The 17358-nt window shown below is 57.5% G+C and overlaps 1 protein-coding gene across 8 annotated transcripts in view; it reads right to left on the bottom strand.

The window, feature by feature from the left end:
• Positions 1-17358, bottom strand: part of MOB2 (MOB kinase activator 2) — a 78549-nt gene that overhangs the window by 8320 nt on the left and 52871 nt on the right. For 6 of the 8 annotated variants that reach the window (XM_035013597.1, XM_035013592.1, XM_035013598.1 and 3 more), the window contains 2 exons: positions 1948-2108; positions 1302-1395 (listed from right to left, as the gene is read on the bottom strand). In XM_035013597.1, the coding sequence (XP_034869488.1) occupies positions 1302-1395; positions 1948-2108 (255 nt within the window). Of the gene's footprint in view, positions 1-1301; positions 1396-1947; positions 2109-2659; positions 2905-9399; positions 10014-17358 lie in introns of those variants that run through there. The other 2 variants (XM_035013593.1, XM_035013596.1) reach the window with 2 other exon arrangements.

Raw genomic sequence — 17358 nt, 5'->3', positions numbered from 1 at the left:
CCTACGGGCCACCTCGGGTACCGCTGGGTCGGGCCCAGCCAGCAAGCGTCCTCCTGAGCGTGCCACACACACGGCAGCTCTAAAACACCGTCCTCACCCGCCTCCAGCATCTGCCGCTGGGCAGTCTACTCTACTGAGGGCCCTTCCCTCCCATATCACTGTCCTCCAAGCTCACCAGTCCCAACCTCCCCTGGGGCATCCCTGCCTGTGGCCAGTGGGGACACATGTAATGCCTGGGCTCCCATCAGTGGCCTTTTCTGGGTGACAGAGTGGAGAGCCAACTACTGTCTACATTTGCTCGCACGGGACCTAGCCCTGAGCTGTGACCTGCTGGAGCCACAACAGCAGGGCCTGGCAGGGCTGAGAGCCAGGCCTGTGCCAAGGCTCATGGGCTCTCAGCGACCGGAGAGCTCCACTTGCCTGCGTTTGAGCTGGGTCTGTGCCCAGGAGCATGGCCAGCAGCATCTGTGGGCAGGATGAACTCAGGACAGCACACAAAATGTGTGTTCGCCAGCAGGGGCTAGCGGCTCATGCGTACTTGCCTCGGCCCCTGACCTGCAGCCCCGACAATAAAAAGGAGGTACGAGAAAGGAGCTTCCGTGCCACCTCCTTAGTCACAACAGCCCCAGGCTGAGCCCCAGCACACCTGGCCTCCTGTCTGAAGCCACCTTCCATCCCTTCTGCTATTAGAGGCCAAAAGCAAGTCTGTGCCGTGCAGTGCTCTCCTCCCCACACCCCAATCAGGAGCTGCTGCGAATCCAGTGAGGTGCCTCGAAGCCCCCTTGGGGTACCTGCCTACTGAAGACACGAATGTGCACAAGCTTCCGAAAGAGAATGAACAGCACCCAAGGCCCACTGAAAACTCACTGAGAAGGCATCCCGGTCCCACAAAACCAGCCAACGAGGAAGGCAGTGAGTGCCCTCCTCCACCCCGTCCCTTGCTGTCTCCTTCTTCACTCCCTCCCACAGGGCGGGAGCTCTCGGGAAAAGCCATCCTTCAACTAAGTGAAGCAGAGAAGCATCTGCAGCTTCACGATGCTCTGCTGTCTTAGGAAACCAACCGAGGCATGTTCACCCCTAGCCCCAAGGAGCTCGGCCACCAGCCTCTGGCCGGCTCCTGGCACCCCTATGCCCCAGCAGGACCCATGCCACCGAGTGCCTCCCCTTGCTGGGCTCTGCCTCCTGTGTCCCTGCCCCACGGGGATAGGAGGTGCAGCCCCAGCCAGGACACGGCTGAGGAGACCCCACAGGGGCGCCATGAGAGGGTGCAGGGGCTGGGCCACAGCCCAGCAGCGACTCACGTGTTGCACACGGCCATCGTCTGGCAGGCCTCTCCCGTGCAGAACTCTGAGATGGTGCTGTACTGCAGGTTGACGTGGTGGAAAAATGTGGTGGCTGCGAGGGACGAGAAGGACCAGGTGTGAAAACCACCACTGCAGCATGCTGGACGTCCCAGTGCCCTGCAGGCCCAGGAGGCCCAGCACTTCTTCCCGCGGGCCCTGGGGCAGCCAGCACGCGCCACAGACCAGAGACACACGTCCCGGCGCAGAGCACCGGCCCTGGAAGACGGCCACCAGCCTCTGTCTCGTGGGCTGGCACGTGTTCGCACAGCGCCAAGCTGGGCAGAGCGCCAGCGGCCATCCAGACGGCGTCCCCGCCACGAGGGGTGGGGCAGGCAGACATGCTGTGAGCCCTGAGCCCCAGGCCTGCCCAGCGGGTGGAGGTGACAGCCACCCTCCCCTGCGTGGGTCATGGCCTTCCCATGACCCTGGCGCTGCCGGCCTTGCAGCTGCACAGACAGTCCCCGGCACGGCGGCCCATCCCTGGAACCCTCCCCGGTGGGACCCTAAGTGCACTGCCGGGCCGGCCACCAGCTCCGGGGAGTCCCCGAGGAGGTGGCCACCTGCAGCCCCTGTGGTGCCCTTCCCCACCCCACGCCACACGCACTGTTGCTGGCCAGCCACTCGTTGAGGTCGATCTCCCGGGGCAGCACCACCAGCTCCTTGAAGCCGACGTCGGTGATTCTGGACTTGGTGTACTCTGGCTCCAGGTACATCTTCTTCTCCTCGGCAGCAGGCTTCTTTCCGTTGGGCTTTGCTTTAGACTTCCTGCCGGACAGAAGGGAGCAGAGGGTCACTGCATGACAAACGCAGGCATGGAGGCCACGAGCTAGGTCCCAGGACATGAGCGGGGCTGTCCCTGCCAGTGGGACAACCGGGGGGCTCTTCCTGAGACACCCCAGGAGATTCTGCTCCCAGGTGGCGCCAGGAACGGAAGGAAGCTGCCTTTGTCCTCCCCTGCCACTGTCGGGCCCATGGCCTGACCAGCTGAGCTCCCTGCCACCACAAGGGGCAAGGAGGCAGAGACACATGGCCAGAGGCCCGATGCCGCAGGGCCAAACCTGGAACGCACGACAGGCAGGCAGCTCTGGGCCGCCGAAGGGCTGGGGTGGTGACCACACTAGCCAGGTTCCAGGCCCATGGATGACACTACACTGCAGCCACCCTGGCCCGCAGGCTTGCCGGGTGGGACACGGGTGAGTTTCCCTGGCCCAGGCCCCCCACCCTTCTGTGCAGCCGACCCGGCCACCCGGCCTTCCAGAGCCCTTGCTGCGTGCTGACACAGCTGGAGCTCCCCTGCACAGCCCTGTCCTGCTCACCTGGGTTCTGTGCCAAGCACACAGTGCAGGATCCGGGCAGGGACAGACAGACAGGTGGGCATGAACCAGGCCAGGCATTACAGAGATCTGCTCAAAAGACCACTCTGCACCAAAAGGTTTTTTGTTTTTTTTTTTTTTGCTTACAGAAATGGTTACTTTCCATGAAAATATACTGTCATACAAAAACAGAATGGGCTTGTTATAGCTACTTTTATAGGACTAAATACATATATTTGAAATGTCTGTTTTCATTCAAATCCAGTATCAGTACCTAATAAGCCCCATAAACCAAAGTTCTCAGTGCTGAAGAGGCCCCCTCCTTGGTGGGGGAGCTGTGGGCCCCAAACCAGCCTCCCGCCAGCCGCCCAAAGGCTGGAGCCAGGGCCATGGTGTGGGCAACCTAGGTCCACAAACAAGATGGAACGCCCCCTAAGAGGGCAAAGTGACCAACACAGTGGCCCAGAGCCCCCAGCTGGGAACACAGCCCAGGCTGGGTCTGTCATAAGTCACTGAGTGTCACACGGGCCTCGGAGCAGAGGACCCAGTGGAGGGCCGTGTGCAGATATGGCCCCTCCCAGCAGCAACCGCCCAACGTGGAGGTGTAGGAGGGTGTAGGCTCCCCGCCATCTGGGGAGCAGCTCAGAGCAATGCTGCAGTCCTCCTGCACATGCAGGGACTCTCCAACCCTTCAAGGTTTAGCACTGGGTTCCTGGCAGTGAGTTTGAGAAACTGAAGGAAAACGCCTAATAACATGAATGAGTCTCTTGGTTCTTAGTTGGACGACTAAATTCTTCAATGGTACACACCGTGACTTGTAGAATCAAACTGCAAATCAATACTACCAGGACGTCTTACTGACCAGAAAAGGCCACCTTTGGCTATGAACTCTCAAGGAGGGGTCACCCCCGCCCCAAGAGCAGAAACTCAGGGGAAGTGTGTACACCTGCCCTGGGGACAGGATAACACAGCCAGAGGTCTCGGAGTTCCAGGAGACACATCCTTCAGAGCCCCCAGTCCTGCTCTGCAGTGTGAGGGCAGGAGTGAGCACGCTCCCGCCACGGCAAACCCACAGGCACCCGTCGGGATGGCCACGGGCCCCCTGCACACCTGGGAGGGTCGTGGTCGGGGTGCTGGCTGGGCTGGAGGGCTGGGGGCAGGCAGGCTGAGGACCTGGACTCGGGGGCCACCATACGTGGCCAGGCCCCACCCGTTTACACCCTCAAGCTCCACAGCGTCTACGGAAGGAGAAGCAAACCAGCTCACTCCTGGCCTCTGTCTCTGGCCCAGCTGCCCAAATGGGAATGCTCCGCGGGTCTTGGCTGGGGCACAGCCTAATGGGTGGCTGAGCTGGACACGGCCATCCTAAGCACTCAGGGCACCCAGCTCCCTGTCGCCCCTCCCCTGCCAGCCCTGCTCCAGTAAGGGCGAAAGGTCTCTGCAGCTCCCTGACCCTGTCCTTCTCTTCTTCTGTTTTGAAAAGTTGCTAGCAGTTTATTTAAGAGAAACAGGAAGGAAAAATGCTCCCCGAATGCCAGGGAAATGTTTTCCCTCAGCTTCTCAGCAAATCTTCTCCTTAAAAGGCGACGTGTTCTCAGCCTCCTGGTGCACCACCAGGAGTGGCCAGTGCCACGCAGGGCCACAGTGTCCTGGGGACAGGGCGGGACAGACCCCCGTGACCTGGAGCAAAGGCACGGATGTCTCTGTCTCTCTTGATCTCTGTTACATACACAACTGCAGTGAGCACTTCAGGGGTCCCCTTGGCTGGTGTGGGGGGGGAGGCTGTTCCCTGGGGACAAGTGTGGACACACGCTTCTCAGGGACCTGTGGTCCCTTGGCCCAAGACAGCGAGGCTCCCACCCTTCCCCAGAGCATGGGAGGGCTCAGGGAGCCCAGGGGCTCTGCTGATGCCCTCAGATGCTCCACCAGGAAATGGGTGGGCAGGCCATTTCGCTCCCTGCCCCCTGCCCTTCTCCTGACCCTGGTCTCTGCTACTGAGTCACACGCCGACCTGTCAGAAAGCCTGACGTTGCCTGGAAGATGTCCTGTGCCTACAGCCCCAGGCATGAGGGACCAGCCCACGGGACACACGTTCAGCCTGCCCTGGTTCTGCTCTGCTCACCCCCCCCAAGTGTCCGTCTGCTGGGCAGGTTCTCCACTGCATCCAGGCCCAGTCTGACACCCGCCCCTGCCTCACCTTGACTCACACCTGGCTAGGACCACCCCTGAGCTGGCCACACACGCTGGGCCTCAGCTTCGGGGTCTAGAGGGTCCTATGACCACACGTGTAGGGATGGGGCCCGTGGGGGCCTGCTGTCCAGGAGCCATGTCACCAAGTGATGAGGACCACACATCAGAACCAGCCCAGGGGCAGCTGTTAGCGGAGCAGCAGCACGAACTGGCTTGGTGCAAGACGTGCCCGGGGTGACTCACAGGCCCCCTTGGGGATGCTGCCTGAGGAAGGGTGTGGCGCCCTCGTGCTGGCAAGTCCATTTCCAGGGGAGACTGGGAGCCCCTTTGGGCCGACTCTCCAAGGGCCAGGCAGGCAGCCGCGGGAGGATGTGGGCTGCGACGTGTGTGTGGTCAGAAGGCCTCAGCCTCCTCACCCTTCTCCCCTGCTGCTGTCCGCACCTGTTGTCCTGCAACAAACTGGCCAAACAGGCAGGTGCACACCAGGCCCGCCAAGTTCCACTTCTCCAAGCCGGTTCCCCTGAGCTCCCCTGTCCCCATCATCCAGGGCAGGCCTGGGACCCCTGGACCGCCGTGCAATTTGGGATGACCCCTGTGCCAGGCCCGGCAGAGCAGAAGTCTGTGGAGCCTGGTCATGGGGTCCTCTTTCCTTCAGTCCCATAGGCAGGCAGCAATGATGGGCACTGACCCAAAGGCGGCAGGACAAGGTGCAAGCCAGGGCCCCTGTGTGGAAGTGGTCCCGCAAGCCCAGCCACACGGGTCCCTCCCACCCCAGTTCTGTCCTGGCCACTGCCAAGCCACTTGGCCCCTCTGGGTGGCAGACGTGGCCCTGGCCCAGTCCCGCTCCTCTGCCACCAGCAGCAACAAAGCTGAGCTTTCAGAAAACGCCCTGTGGCTTCCAGGTGGAACAGGCTACGTAACACCGTCCCTGTGGCCACACGGATGGAGGACACAAGACCCTGCGCCCCCGCCCCACAGGCAGCGAGCTCTGGAGCAGGTTCTGTCCAGCCAAGGCCCAGAGGGCTGCCCGGGGGCCACACGCCTGAGCTCCTCCTCTCTGGCTCTCCCCCCACACTGCTTGCTGGGACCCCCACGGCGGCAGCAAAAGTGGAGTCCCTGGCATGGAGCTGCACTGAAGGGGCCAGAGGGTGGACACAAGGCTGAGGCCTGCCACAGGGCCTGCTGGCACCTTGCAGGGCGGGGGGGGGGGGGGGGGGGGGGGGGGGGGCCGGGGGCGCGGGGGGGGGGGGGGGGGGGGGGGGGGGGTGCGGTATGGCTACAGGCACACGCAGAGAACCTCCAACAGAACCCGACATGCTCCCTGGTCTGACGGGTGGGCTCCGAGGCCGGGACGCCCGTTTGGGAGGGGCCCAGGCCCCACCAAGAACATCTTCCTACTGTCTCCTCACCCTCCCCTGCTCCTGACGCCCGTACCACCTCCGCAGGAGTCCCCAGACCCCACACATGCTTGGCCTGACGCACTTTCTGTCCAATGTCACACCACCAGTCCCACCCAGAAGGCCCCTCAGTTGCTCAGTGTGAGCCGGCACCGACATGCAACCCACCCACGCCGAGCAAGGGGACACAAGGGTGGGGAGGGATGCCTGCCCGACAGTCAGCCCCAGCAGAGGAGTCTCCCCTAGGGACGCAGACACTCTGAGGGATGCACCTGCCCAGGAACGCCTGGAAACACTTGACTGCCCCACGCTGATGCTCCCCGCCAAGAGCTGGCCCCCACGGGCAGACGTGTGGCTGTCAGGGAGCAGTCAGTAACTGTCAGGTTCAGAACACAGACGCCTCCTCAAGGCCTCGCCTTGCTGAGGCAAGGGGCTGGTGGTCCCCAGGCACAGAGCAGGGCCAGCTGCGCCCAGCGGGGGACGCACCGAACCAGGAGAAGAAACGGGCAGGATAGACGGAGACCCCCGCTGCCCACCACCCCCTGCTTCCTCAGAGTCCTGCTCAGCCTTCTGTCCACCCCCCGTCTGGCCCCTGCGGTGCTCACCGGATGCTAGCATCCCAGGACAGCTGCGGTTCTGGCCAGGAGTGAGGCAGGGCAGATGCAGGAAGTCAAGGGGAGTCAAGCTGACCGTGGAGGAGGTGGGCAGTGACAGGGGCGGCCCCGTCCGGAGGCAGCCTCATGGGATGGAGACCAAAGATCCGGGGGTGGGGGAGCAGGGTTGTGAGGAACCATGGATGCGTGAACAGTGGGCCCACGGCACGCAGAGGCCCCACAGGAAGGGCTCCCACGGAAACAGAGCCTGTGCTGGTGGTGGTCTGGGAAAGGAAGGGCCCATGGAGAGGGCGCCTGAGGGTGCCCACCCTCCCGGGTGCAGCCCACCGCTCCCCACAGCAGGCTAACGCAGGAGGGAGCTCCCGGGCCCAGGCCTGACCAGCGCAACTATCTGGGGTGGCGTGCGGGGTGCAGCAAGAGCGGCCCGTGGGTCCCGTGTGCACAGGACCGACCTGCTCCCAGGGGGCAGCAGGGCCCGAAGTCCAGGCTCCTCCTGACCTCCTTCCTAGGACACTGAGGAGAGCACAGGCTCCGCAGGGATTTCAGTGACAGCCCTGTCACCGGGGGGGTCAGGGCACACTTGGGCCCACCACCAGGGCCAGACATCTCCCTCAAGCCCGGGCCGAGTGAAAACACCAGGGCTTGGCAGCACTCCCAACCCCCAAGTTTCTGATGCAGCGGGCCTGGAGCGGGGCCTGACGACCACCTGACATGTGGAGGCGCCCCGCCTGCATCGCGTTCTTGCCACTCCTAGCACCCCGGTGTCACTGTACTCCCTCCTGTCGCAGAGCCTCGGAAACCAAAAGCTAGGAGGACCCCCCATGGGACCCCCAGCAACTCCCCACGGGCTACGGCCAGCTGGATGCTGTGGAGAAGGACGAGCAGGTCATTTCTCCTCCTGGTTTAACTGCCCTGCGGTCAGCACCCCCAAACAATGCATGCTTTCATAAGCCTTTGTGTCCCCTATAAAATGAGACCCACCAAGACGGAAGAAGCCAAGGCAGACTGAGAAAAGTACGCAGACCCAACGTCCACGCGTGTCAGGCGCTGTTGCGAGCTGTCTGACCCACAACTGGAGCCACAATGTGGCCACGATGCTCAGAGTTCGAATTTTACTTTCACTTCTCCATCGGTGAAGTGAGCGCTCTTCCTCTGACGCTGGGCGGAGAAGTCACCTCCGTCGTGAAGTCCTCTCAGATTCCCCCAGTAAGGAGGGCCTGGGCCTCCAGTCTCCCACAGCGGCACGCCGGTGCTCGGCCGGGTCGGTCTTGCCTCTGCCTTCTGCAGAACCCGCGTCAGCATTCGGCTCTCTCCCACCACACACGCGCGCACAGACGTGCCCTCACCCACCGTGCACGCACCCACGGTTCCCTACACACTCCCAGTGACGGTCATCGTTCCTGGTTTGAACCCAAGACCTGGAGCAGAGCACCCACACCTTGCCGGCCGTTCTAAATCTCACACCCTAACATTACGAAAGGACAGCTTTGGCCAGCTAACAGGTGGGATCTCTGGTTTCCACTTAGAATTCACTGTGAGTCCTCCCGTGCGGCACGCAGGTGACCGGCTGTGGGGAAGGACCCCATGGAAGAGACAGGCAGAAACCAGAGGTGCCCACAGACAGGCTCCAGAACGGCCTCCGCCACTCCACGCCGACCACCAGCTGGGCCTGGCTTCCCCTCAGACCATCACACCAAGAGGCCTGCCTACTTTGGCTACAATTGGAAAAGCAAGAGACATTCACTTTCAATTTTAAAAATGACCCACTGAAGTCTCAGGCAAGTGCAAGATGTTCATACTGAAGGAAGCCAGATCTGAGTCTACAGTGTGACGCAGGCTCTGCCTGTGCTCCTGACTCCTGCGAGCACGGCTGTCCGGCGCCCCTCGGAGCCCATCTTTGGGGTCAGCCGGCCTGCTGCTGCGGCCCGCCGCCCCCACACCCTCCCACCAGCAGGCCGCACTCGCTCTACCCAGAGCCTGAAGCAGGCTTCTACTCACAGAACCGGCACTGGAGTGAGTTTCCCTAGACCCCTCTGCAGGTCAAAAAAGAAGTTAAAAAAGCTGTCAGAAGTGGCTTTTCTGGCAGCCCCCAGCCCCACAGCTATGGCCCACGTCAGGTCTCTGGACAAGGCCACTCCTGGATAGGCTCCGGTCATCCCACCTGGGGACAACGGGACACACACCCTGCCGCCCTGGCAGGCTTGGGAGAGGGCAAGGCAGGACTGCCGTGGCCACAGAAGTGGTTAACCACGAAGAGGGAGATGGGTCCCCGGCGGGCCCCCTGTCCTCATCCAGATCCTCCAGGGCCGCACTCCCTCAAGGAGCACGAGCTCCCTCCCACAAGCAACAGAAGTGCAGGCATTCAGGGAAAACCCGGCTCCAGACGAAGTTCCTGCCAAATCCAGCCCCCCACCCCCAGCAGCTGTGCACCGCCAGGACCTTAGCTGGGAGGCACGGCAATCACAGCCATTCCTCCCCAGGCTGACCTGGGGCAGGAACCAGGGACAGTCAGGCCGCCCCCACCGTCCCCTGCCCGGTTCACCTGAGCACTTGGCCGACTGCCTGGAGCACCATTTTGCAGCTGAGTCCAGTTTTGGGGGGCTGGCTGAGCAGAGCTCGGTCTGTGGGGAGACTGCTGTGATCTCCGAGCATGGTGGGGCAGTGCAGAGATGGGGCAGGAAAGTGGGAGCCAGGGCACCAGATAGCCGCTCCCTCCTTCCTCCCCTCCCTCGCTCCTTCCCTCCAGGAGACCAGCCAATGAGGACAGCAGGGGAAGAAAGAAGGGCTCCGGCCTGGCAGAGACAAACAACTGCTCCTTTACAGGCAAAGGCTGGCCAAGTCTGGGTACAAGAGGGAGCGTCGCAGTCGCCTTTTCAAAGTGGCGCCTTGCGGGCACTGTATGGGGTTAAGGCCACTGCCGAGGAGACGGACACCAGCCTTGGGAAGGACCCATCAGCAAGGCCCCGGGGTGGTACCACAGAGCAGGAAGCAGCGCTGCCCCAGGAGCTCGGGGCGGCCAGCACACAGCCCTTGCCCGAGCCCAGCCCAGCTGAGACGAGAAACCGGCAGGGGGGGGCTGGAGGCTAGCCGGGCGCAGACAGGCTGGCCACGCACCTGCAGAGCACGGACACGGGCTGGCCGCACACCCACACTGGGGCAGCCGTGGACAGGTAAGGCTGGCTGGCTCCCAGGGCGCCCCGAGCAGGCACTGAGCTGGAACTGGGCAAAGACCGCTCTTGGAGGGCAGCCCACAACGCCTTCCTGTGGGGGTACAGGAAGCTGAGCGCCCAAGGCCCTCTTTGCGGCCGTTGTAGACACAGGAGGCCATGAGGGACTGAAAAACGAAACGTCTCCAAGAGGATGGTGCTCTGCTCAGCCCTGGTTTCAGTTCTGACCACAGGGACCTAGTCAGACCGTCCCCAGGCTCCTTGCGAAGCCCCGCCCAGCACAGAGCACAGCCAGAGGTCTGCCAGGCCCCTGCACCCATATGCCCAGGATCAGCTCTGCCCCCCACCCCCGAAGGCCACATCCCACAAAGGGCCCTACTGACCTTCTCATCTGTCCAAGCTCTACCCTACTCTGCAGGGACCACCCCAGAGCCACCGGAAGGACAGATCAACGTGCAACAGCACAAGGCAGCCTCTGCCTGCAACAGCGCTCCGGCCACCGGGGAGGCAGGACAAAAAAGGCCCCTTCTGTCCTGGCAGGACAGTGTCTCCGGGGCCACCCTGGGAGTCAGCAGGACTCACGTGCTGCTGCCCAGGGGGGAGGCGCTAGCGGGATGACCACACAGCCCCTGGCAGGTGAGATGCAGAGTCCCCGGGAGGGGAGGACCAGCCTGCGGGGCCCGCCGCACAGCACTAGAAGGTCGCTCCAGGCTCACCTTGTTCCACTGCCTGCCCTGGCATCAGAACCAGCTGTTTCTCCAGGAAGCCCTGGTCCCTTCTATTGGAGATGAAAACCTGACACTCGGCTGCTGGGTGGTACTCTCCTTGGTCCTCTCTGCTGACAGAGCAGGCAGGGAGACGCGCGCGCGTCAGGATACACCTGAATCCCCATCTCGGGGCCCATCTGTATCTGCATAACCCTGTGCACGATGCCCCCGACAGATCCGTCACCCGTGGATCACTCCAGCCTCCTCCCCTGGCTTGTCTATAACCTCCCCCCCTCCAACAGGGAGACACCTCTGAGGAGCCACCAGGGTCTGAATCACTTAGTCAAAACCACGGCAGGGGAGCTCCACGCTGTGAAGGCAGCAAAGCAAACGGGCCCAGCACCTTTATTAATGGTGCAGGCAAGTGCAAGGACAGCTTAAAAGCAAATGGGAAGGGGCGCCTGGGTGGCTCAGTCGTGAAGCGTCTGCCTTAGGCTCAGGTCATGATCCCAGGGTCCTGGGATCGAGCCCTGCACTGGGCTCCCTGCTTGGCAGGAGGCCTGCTTCTCCCTCTCCCACTCCCCCTGCTTTTGTTCCCTCTCTCGCTGTCTCTCTGTCAAATAAAATACTAAAAAAAAAAAAAAAAAGCACACGGGAAAAGCTTCGTGGCTGAGTCCAACGAAATAGAAGAGAACAAGACACAATACGCCCTCCATTGACAACCAAAAAACCCCAGAAAGACACATGCACAAGACAGATGAAAACTATAGCCCAACAAATTAGGCAATCTCAGAAATTAAGTGACTTAAAGATTTGAAGAGGGAGGCAAAATAACTCAAAAGAGGAACCAGAAATGAGAGCCCCTGGAATGCAGACTAAATCAGAAGGAACACAAAGCCAACATGGCAGGAAACACAGGATGGAAAGGAGGAGATTTTTGGATAAAAAAGGAACGAAGAGACATTCACTTGCATGATGACAGGGTGACAGGTCCCGGGCTGACCTCCACTACCAGCAGCTACTAACTGGGTGAAATACACAAAGCAATGGGTTTCAGATGCTGGACAACACACTGGTGGTTCAGGACAGTGCCCAAGAGCAGGGAACCCAAGGGTGAGCAGCAATCCACTGCCTGCTGGAGGCTGGGGTGTGGGAAGGCGAAGCCTGCGCAGGCCCTGCAGTCTCAGATGGAGGCAAGGATCAAAGCTGGGGCTGCTGTAATGTGCAGGGCAGTGAACCAGACGAGCTGGGCTGCCCAGAGAAGGGACGCCAGAAAGAAGGACAGAGCCAGTTAAGCCTCTGGCCAACCACTCGGATGGGGGCATGCAGGGCCCCTCCGAAGGCCTGGCAAAGAGCAGCGATGGGGAGCTGTGGAGGCTGTCAGGGCAGAAGACAGGCACCGCCCCTCCCAGAGTAGAGAGAGAGAGGGCACTCCACTGAGGCTCCACAGGACCTCCACTGAAAGCCTCGCCAGAACAGGGCTACAGCAGCCCCAGCGGAAGGTTTCTCTAGACCTGCCCTCATCAGGCTTCACCAAGCCTCAAAGGGTTCCTGCTGAACCAACAGCAAATGAACTGCTCACTGCAATAACCACAGACTCTTGAAGGAAGGACAATGAAAACCAGAGCTTTAATACACTTGCCACCACAATGTCTAACGAGCGCACACGCATGCACACACGTATGTGAAGGAGCAAAAAACGCTACCCACAGCCAGGAAAATAAGAGACAAAAGAAACAGACCCAGACACAACAAAGATGCTATAAGCAACAAAGACTTTAAAACCACAAGAATAAATACATTGGATGATTCAAGGATTGACAGGCAGTAGACCACTGAATGCTGACAATAATGAGACAGACAAGTTCTTTTACAAACGTAAGTTACCAAAACGGACACAAGAACAAATAGAAAATCTGAATTTATAATTAAGAACCTTTCTACAAGGAAATGCCAAAAGCAGGTGGCTTTATGAGTGAATTCTACCAAATACATAGACGAAATAATACCAGGGGCGCCTGGGTGGCTCAGTCGGTTAAGCGTCTGACTCTTGTTTCAGCTCATGTCATGATCTCAGAGTCATGGGATCAAGCCCTGCATCAGGCTCTTCACTCAGCTGGGAGTGTGCTTGAGGGTTTGCTCTCCTTCTCCCTCTCCTCCCACCACTTGGGCACTCTCTCTTCCTCTCTCTCTCAAAAAAAAAAAAAAGAAAGAAAGAAAGAAAAGAAAAAAAGAAAGAATACCATTCTTACAAAAACTTTCCCAGAAAACAGATGAGGAAACACCACCCAGCTAATTTAATGAGGCCAAATAAGAACACCATAGAATAAGATAAATTACAGAATATCATCCATGAACACAGATGTAAAACTCCCTAAGAAAATATTAGCAAAACAAATCCAGCAATATATAAAAGGAGTAGCAGATCATAACCAAGAGAGGTTCGTCCCCGGAATCTAAGCTTAGCTAACACTTGAAAAACAGTCAATATAATTCACCGTATTAACAGACTAAAGGGGAAAAGATGATCATCTCAATTAGATGTAGAAACAGTACATGGCAAAATGTTCATATACACTCCCAGCAAAAAAGTAATAGAAGGGGACATTCTCAACTGGAAAAGGGCAGCCACAGGAAAAATCTAAAGTTAAGGGGCACCTGGGTGGCTCAGTCGGTTAAGTGTCTGGGGACATTCTCAACTGGAAAAGGGCAGCCACAAGAAAAATCTAAAGTTAAGGGGCACCTGGGTGGCTCAGTCGGTTAAGTGTCTGGGTCTTGATCTCAGCTCAGGGTCTTGATCTCGGGGTCGTGACTTCAAGCCCCATGGGGCAAAAGACCAGCACACTTTACCAAGGAAGCTATTGGAATAGCAGATAAACACAAGGGAAACTGCTCAGCATCACTGGTCGGTACGGAAATGCAGATTAGATCCATCTCCGAAGAGATGCCACTAGGCTGGCTAAAATTAAACACACGAAGAACCCAAGTGTGGGTAAGAAGGCAAAACAACCAACACTCTGACACACTGCTGGTGAGAGCAGACAACAGTACAACTACTTGAGAAAAGAGTCGGAAGTTTGTCATCAACGTGTCATCTACGCTATGAACCAGCAAGTCAGAGCCTACGTATTTACCCAAGAGAAACGAAGCCGACGTTCTCACGAAGGTACTCAAGAATGTTCCCAGCAGCACAACTCCAACAGCAAACACTGCAAACAACCCCAAAGTCCACCAACAGAAGAACAGACTGACTACGGTCTATTCATACAACGAATACTACTCAGCAATCAAACGCCGAACATCACTGATAAGACGCATCATGTGCTCAACCTCACAGACATCATGCTGAGAAAAAAAATGCCAGAAAGAAAATCGTAGGTCCATACGGTTCCATTTATGTGAAGTTCTAGAAAAGGTGAGGTTGATCTTCGACGAAAAGAAATCAGAATGGTGGCTGCCTCTCAGGAGGGGAGCAGCAGGGAAACGGTGAGGACAGAATTTTCTGGGCTTGGGGGTGTAAAGCACAGGGTGTTCACATCTGTCAAGACTCAGCTAACTGTACACTTGAGATCTGTGCATTATACTGTCTGTAAATTATACACCAATTTTAAAAGACTGAAAGTTTTTATAAAGGAAGGTAAAGCATTTTAGTGAAAGCAGTAGATGAACTGAAAGACTCGACACTGCACAGTGAACGGGCCCCCATCAAAGCACAGCTGCCCACGGAGGACTCACCATCGATCAGTGCACTTGGGACACTGAAAAACCCTTCCAGAAAACCACTAGAGCCTGCCAGGGAAGCTGTATTTTCATCAGACTCCCAGTGATGCTTTCCATCAGAAGGCTGTTGTTACAGAGAGAATGCGTGTGTGTCCCCCACCCCCCAATTCCTACACTTAGGTCCTGCCAGTGGGGTGGTGTCTGGGCGTGTGGCCTCTGGGAGGTGATGAGGGGTGAATGACATCATGAAGGTGGGCCCCACGATGGGATTGGTGACCTTAAAAGGAGAGAAAGGGATCTCCACCCCCACAGCCCCCCAACACACCCAAATCAGCCAGGACCCTGATGTCCGACTCCAGAACCGTGAGACTAAAGAAAGGGGTGTTGTCTATGTTACCCGTCTGTACTGTTCCGTTCTGGTGGCCTGAGCTAAGACAGCTAAGTGTGGTCAAAGAGGCACAAGGAAAGGAAAGGGGAGCCGAAGACTTCTCATCTATCCAAAGTGTCTTTCAAGTCTAAGTTCTCAGCTGGGGTGATACTACCCCAGGGAACACTGGGTAATATCTGGAGACGTGGGCCAAGGCCAGGGCAGCGCCCCCCCGCCCCCCGCCCCAAGAATCACCCGGCCGCACACATTGATCCTGCAGAGGTGAACAAGCCTGCGTGCAGGTGCAGACAGGAGCTCAGGCCCCATGGTGCCCACCAGGCCTCTCTGCACTTCCATCACAGCTTCTCAAGCTGCTCCCAGACTAGCAGCAGTAGCATCTGGGAGCCTGCCCGAAATGCCAGTTCTCAGGTCCTCCCAGCCCCACCAGCCGGACACTGCAGTGAAGCTGGCACGTGGGTGAACAAGCTCTCCTATGGTCGACTTCCCTCTCTTTCTCTTTTTTTTCCTTCCCCTATGCTCATCTGTTTTGTTTCTTACACTCCACATATGAATGAGATCATATGATCACTGTCTTTCTCTGACTGATGTATTTCACTTAACATAATACCCTCAGAGCTCTGATTCAGGCTCTGTGTTCAACTCTGACTCTGCTTGTCCCTCTCCCTCTGATCCTCCTCCCGCCCAGGGGTGCATGCTTTCTCTCTCAAATAAATAAATAAATACAATCTAAAAAAATAAAACCTCGGGGTGCCTGGGTGGCTCAGTCGGTTGAGCGGCTGCCTTCGGCTCGGGTCATGATCCTGGGGTCCTGGGATCGAGCCCCACGTCCGGCTCCCTGCTCAGCGGAGAGCCTGCTTCTCCCTCTTCCTCTGCCTGCCTCTCTGCCTACTTGTGCTCTCTGTCAAATAAATAAATAAAATCTTAAAAAATAAAAATAAAAAAAACCTCTCTAGTTCCATCCAAGTCATTGCAAATGGCAAGATTTCATTCTTTTTGATGGCTGAGTATTATTCCATGTAAATACACACACACACACACACACACACTACATCTTCCTTATCCATTCATCAGTGGATAGAGACTTGGACTGTTTCCATAGTTCGGTTATTGTTGATAATGCTGCTATGAACACTGGGGTGCATGAGCCCCTTCAAAGCTTTATTTTTGGAACCTCTGGGTGAATACCTAGTGGTGCAATTGCTGGGTCATAGGGCAGCTCTATTCTTAACATCTTGAGGAACCTCCATACTGTTTTCCGGAGTGGCTGCACCAGTTTGCATTCCCACCAACAGTGTTAAGAGGGTTCCCCTTTCTCCACATCCTCTCCAACACATGTTGTTTGTGTTGTTCATTTTAGCCATTCTGACTGGTGTGAGGTGGTATCTCAGTGTGGTTTTGATTTGTATTTCCCTGATGATGAGTGAAGTTGAGCATCCTTTCCTGTGTCTATTGGCCATCTGGATGTCTTCTCTGGAAAAGTGTCTATTCATGTCTTCTGCCCGTTTCTTAACTGGATTATTTGTTTTTTGGGTGTTGAGTTTGGTAAGTTCTTTATAGATTTTAGATATTAATCCTTTATCCCGTATGTCATTTGCAAATATCTTCTCTCATCCGTAGGCTGCCTTTTAGTTCTGCTGATTGTTTCCTTCGCTGTGCAGAAGCTTTTATCTTGAAAACTCAATAGTTCATTTTTGCGGGGCGCCTGGGTGACTCAGTCGTTAAGCGTCTGCCTTTGGCTCAGGTCATGATCCTGGGGTCCTGGGATCGAGCCCTGCATCGGGCTCCCTGCTCGGCGGGAAGCCTGCTTCTCCCTCTCCCACTCTCCCTGCTTGTGTTCCTGCTCTCGCTGTCTCTCTCTCTGTCAGATAAATAAATAAAAAAATCCTTAAAAAAAAAAATAGTTCATTTTTGCTTTTATTTTCCTTGCCTCCAGTGACATGTCTAGTAAGAAATTGCTAGAGATGAGGTCACAGAGGCTGCTGCCTATGTTCTCCTCTAGGCTTTTGATGGTTCCTGTCTCACATTTAGATCTTTCATCCATTTTGAATTTATTTAAAAGATCAACATTTCTAAACAATCTTTTTTTATTGTGGCAAAATACACATAAATGTACCTGTCTTCACCATCTCTAAGAGCACAGCTCAGGGGCGTTAAGCACATTCACAATGTTGTACAGCTGTCCTCACCAATGGTGACAACTTCCCATCTTCCCAAATGGAAACTATCCTCATGAAATACCGACCCCCATCCCTCCCCTGGTCCCAGCGCCCACCGTCCACTCTCTGTCCCCCTGAGTCACCGACCCCCATCCCTCCCCCGGCGCCCACCGTCCACTCTCTGTCCCCGAGTCACCGACCCCCATCCCTCCCCCGGCGCCCACCGTCCACTCTCTGTCCCCGAGTCACCGACCCCCATCCCTCCCCTGGTGCCCACCGTCCACTCTCTGTCCCCGAGTCACCGACCCCCATCCCTCCCCCGGCGCCCACCGTCCACTCTCTGTCCCCGAGTCACCGACCCCC

This window comes from Mirounga leonina, unplaced genomic scaffold, assembly GCF_011800145.1.
Source record: "Mirounga leonina isolate KUSES-001 unplaced genomic scaffold, KU_Mleo_1.0 Mir_166, whole genome shotgun sequence".
Lineage (NCBI taxonomy): Eukaryota > Metazoa > Chordata > Mammalia > Carnivora > Phocidae > Mirounga > Mirounga leonina.
Note: the sequence above shows the minus strand (reverse complement) of the source record. Positions and strands in the feature narration are given on the sequence as shown.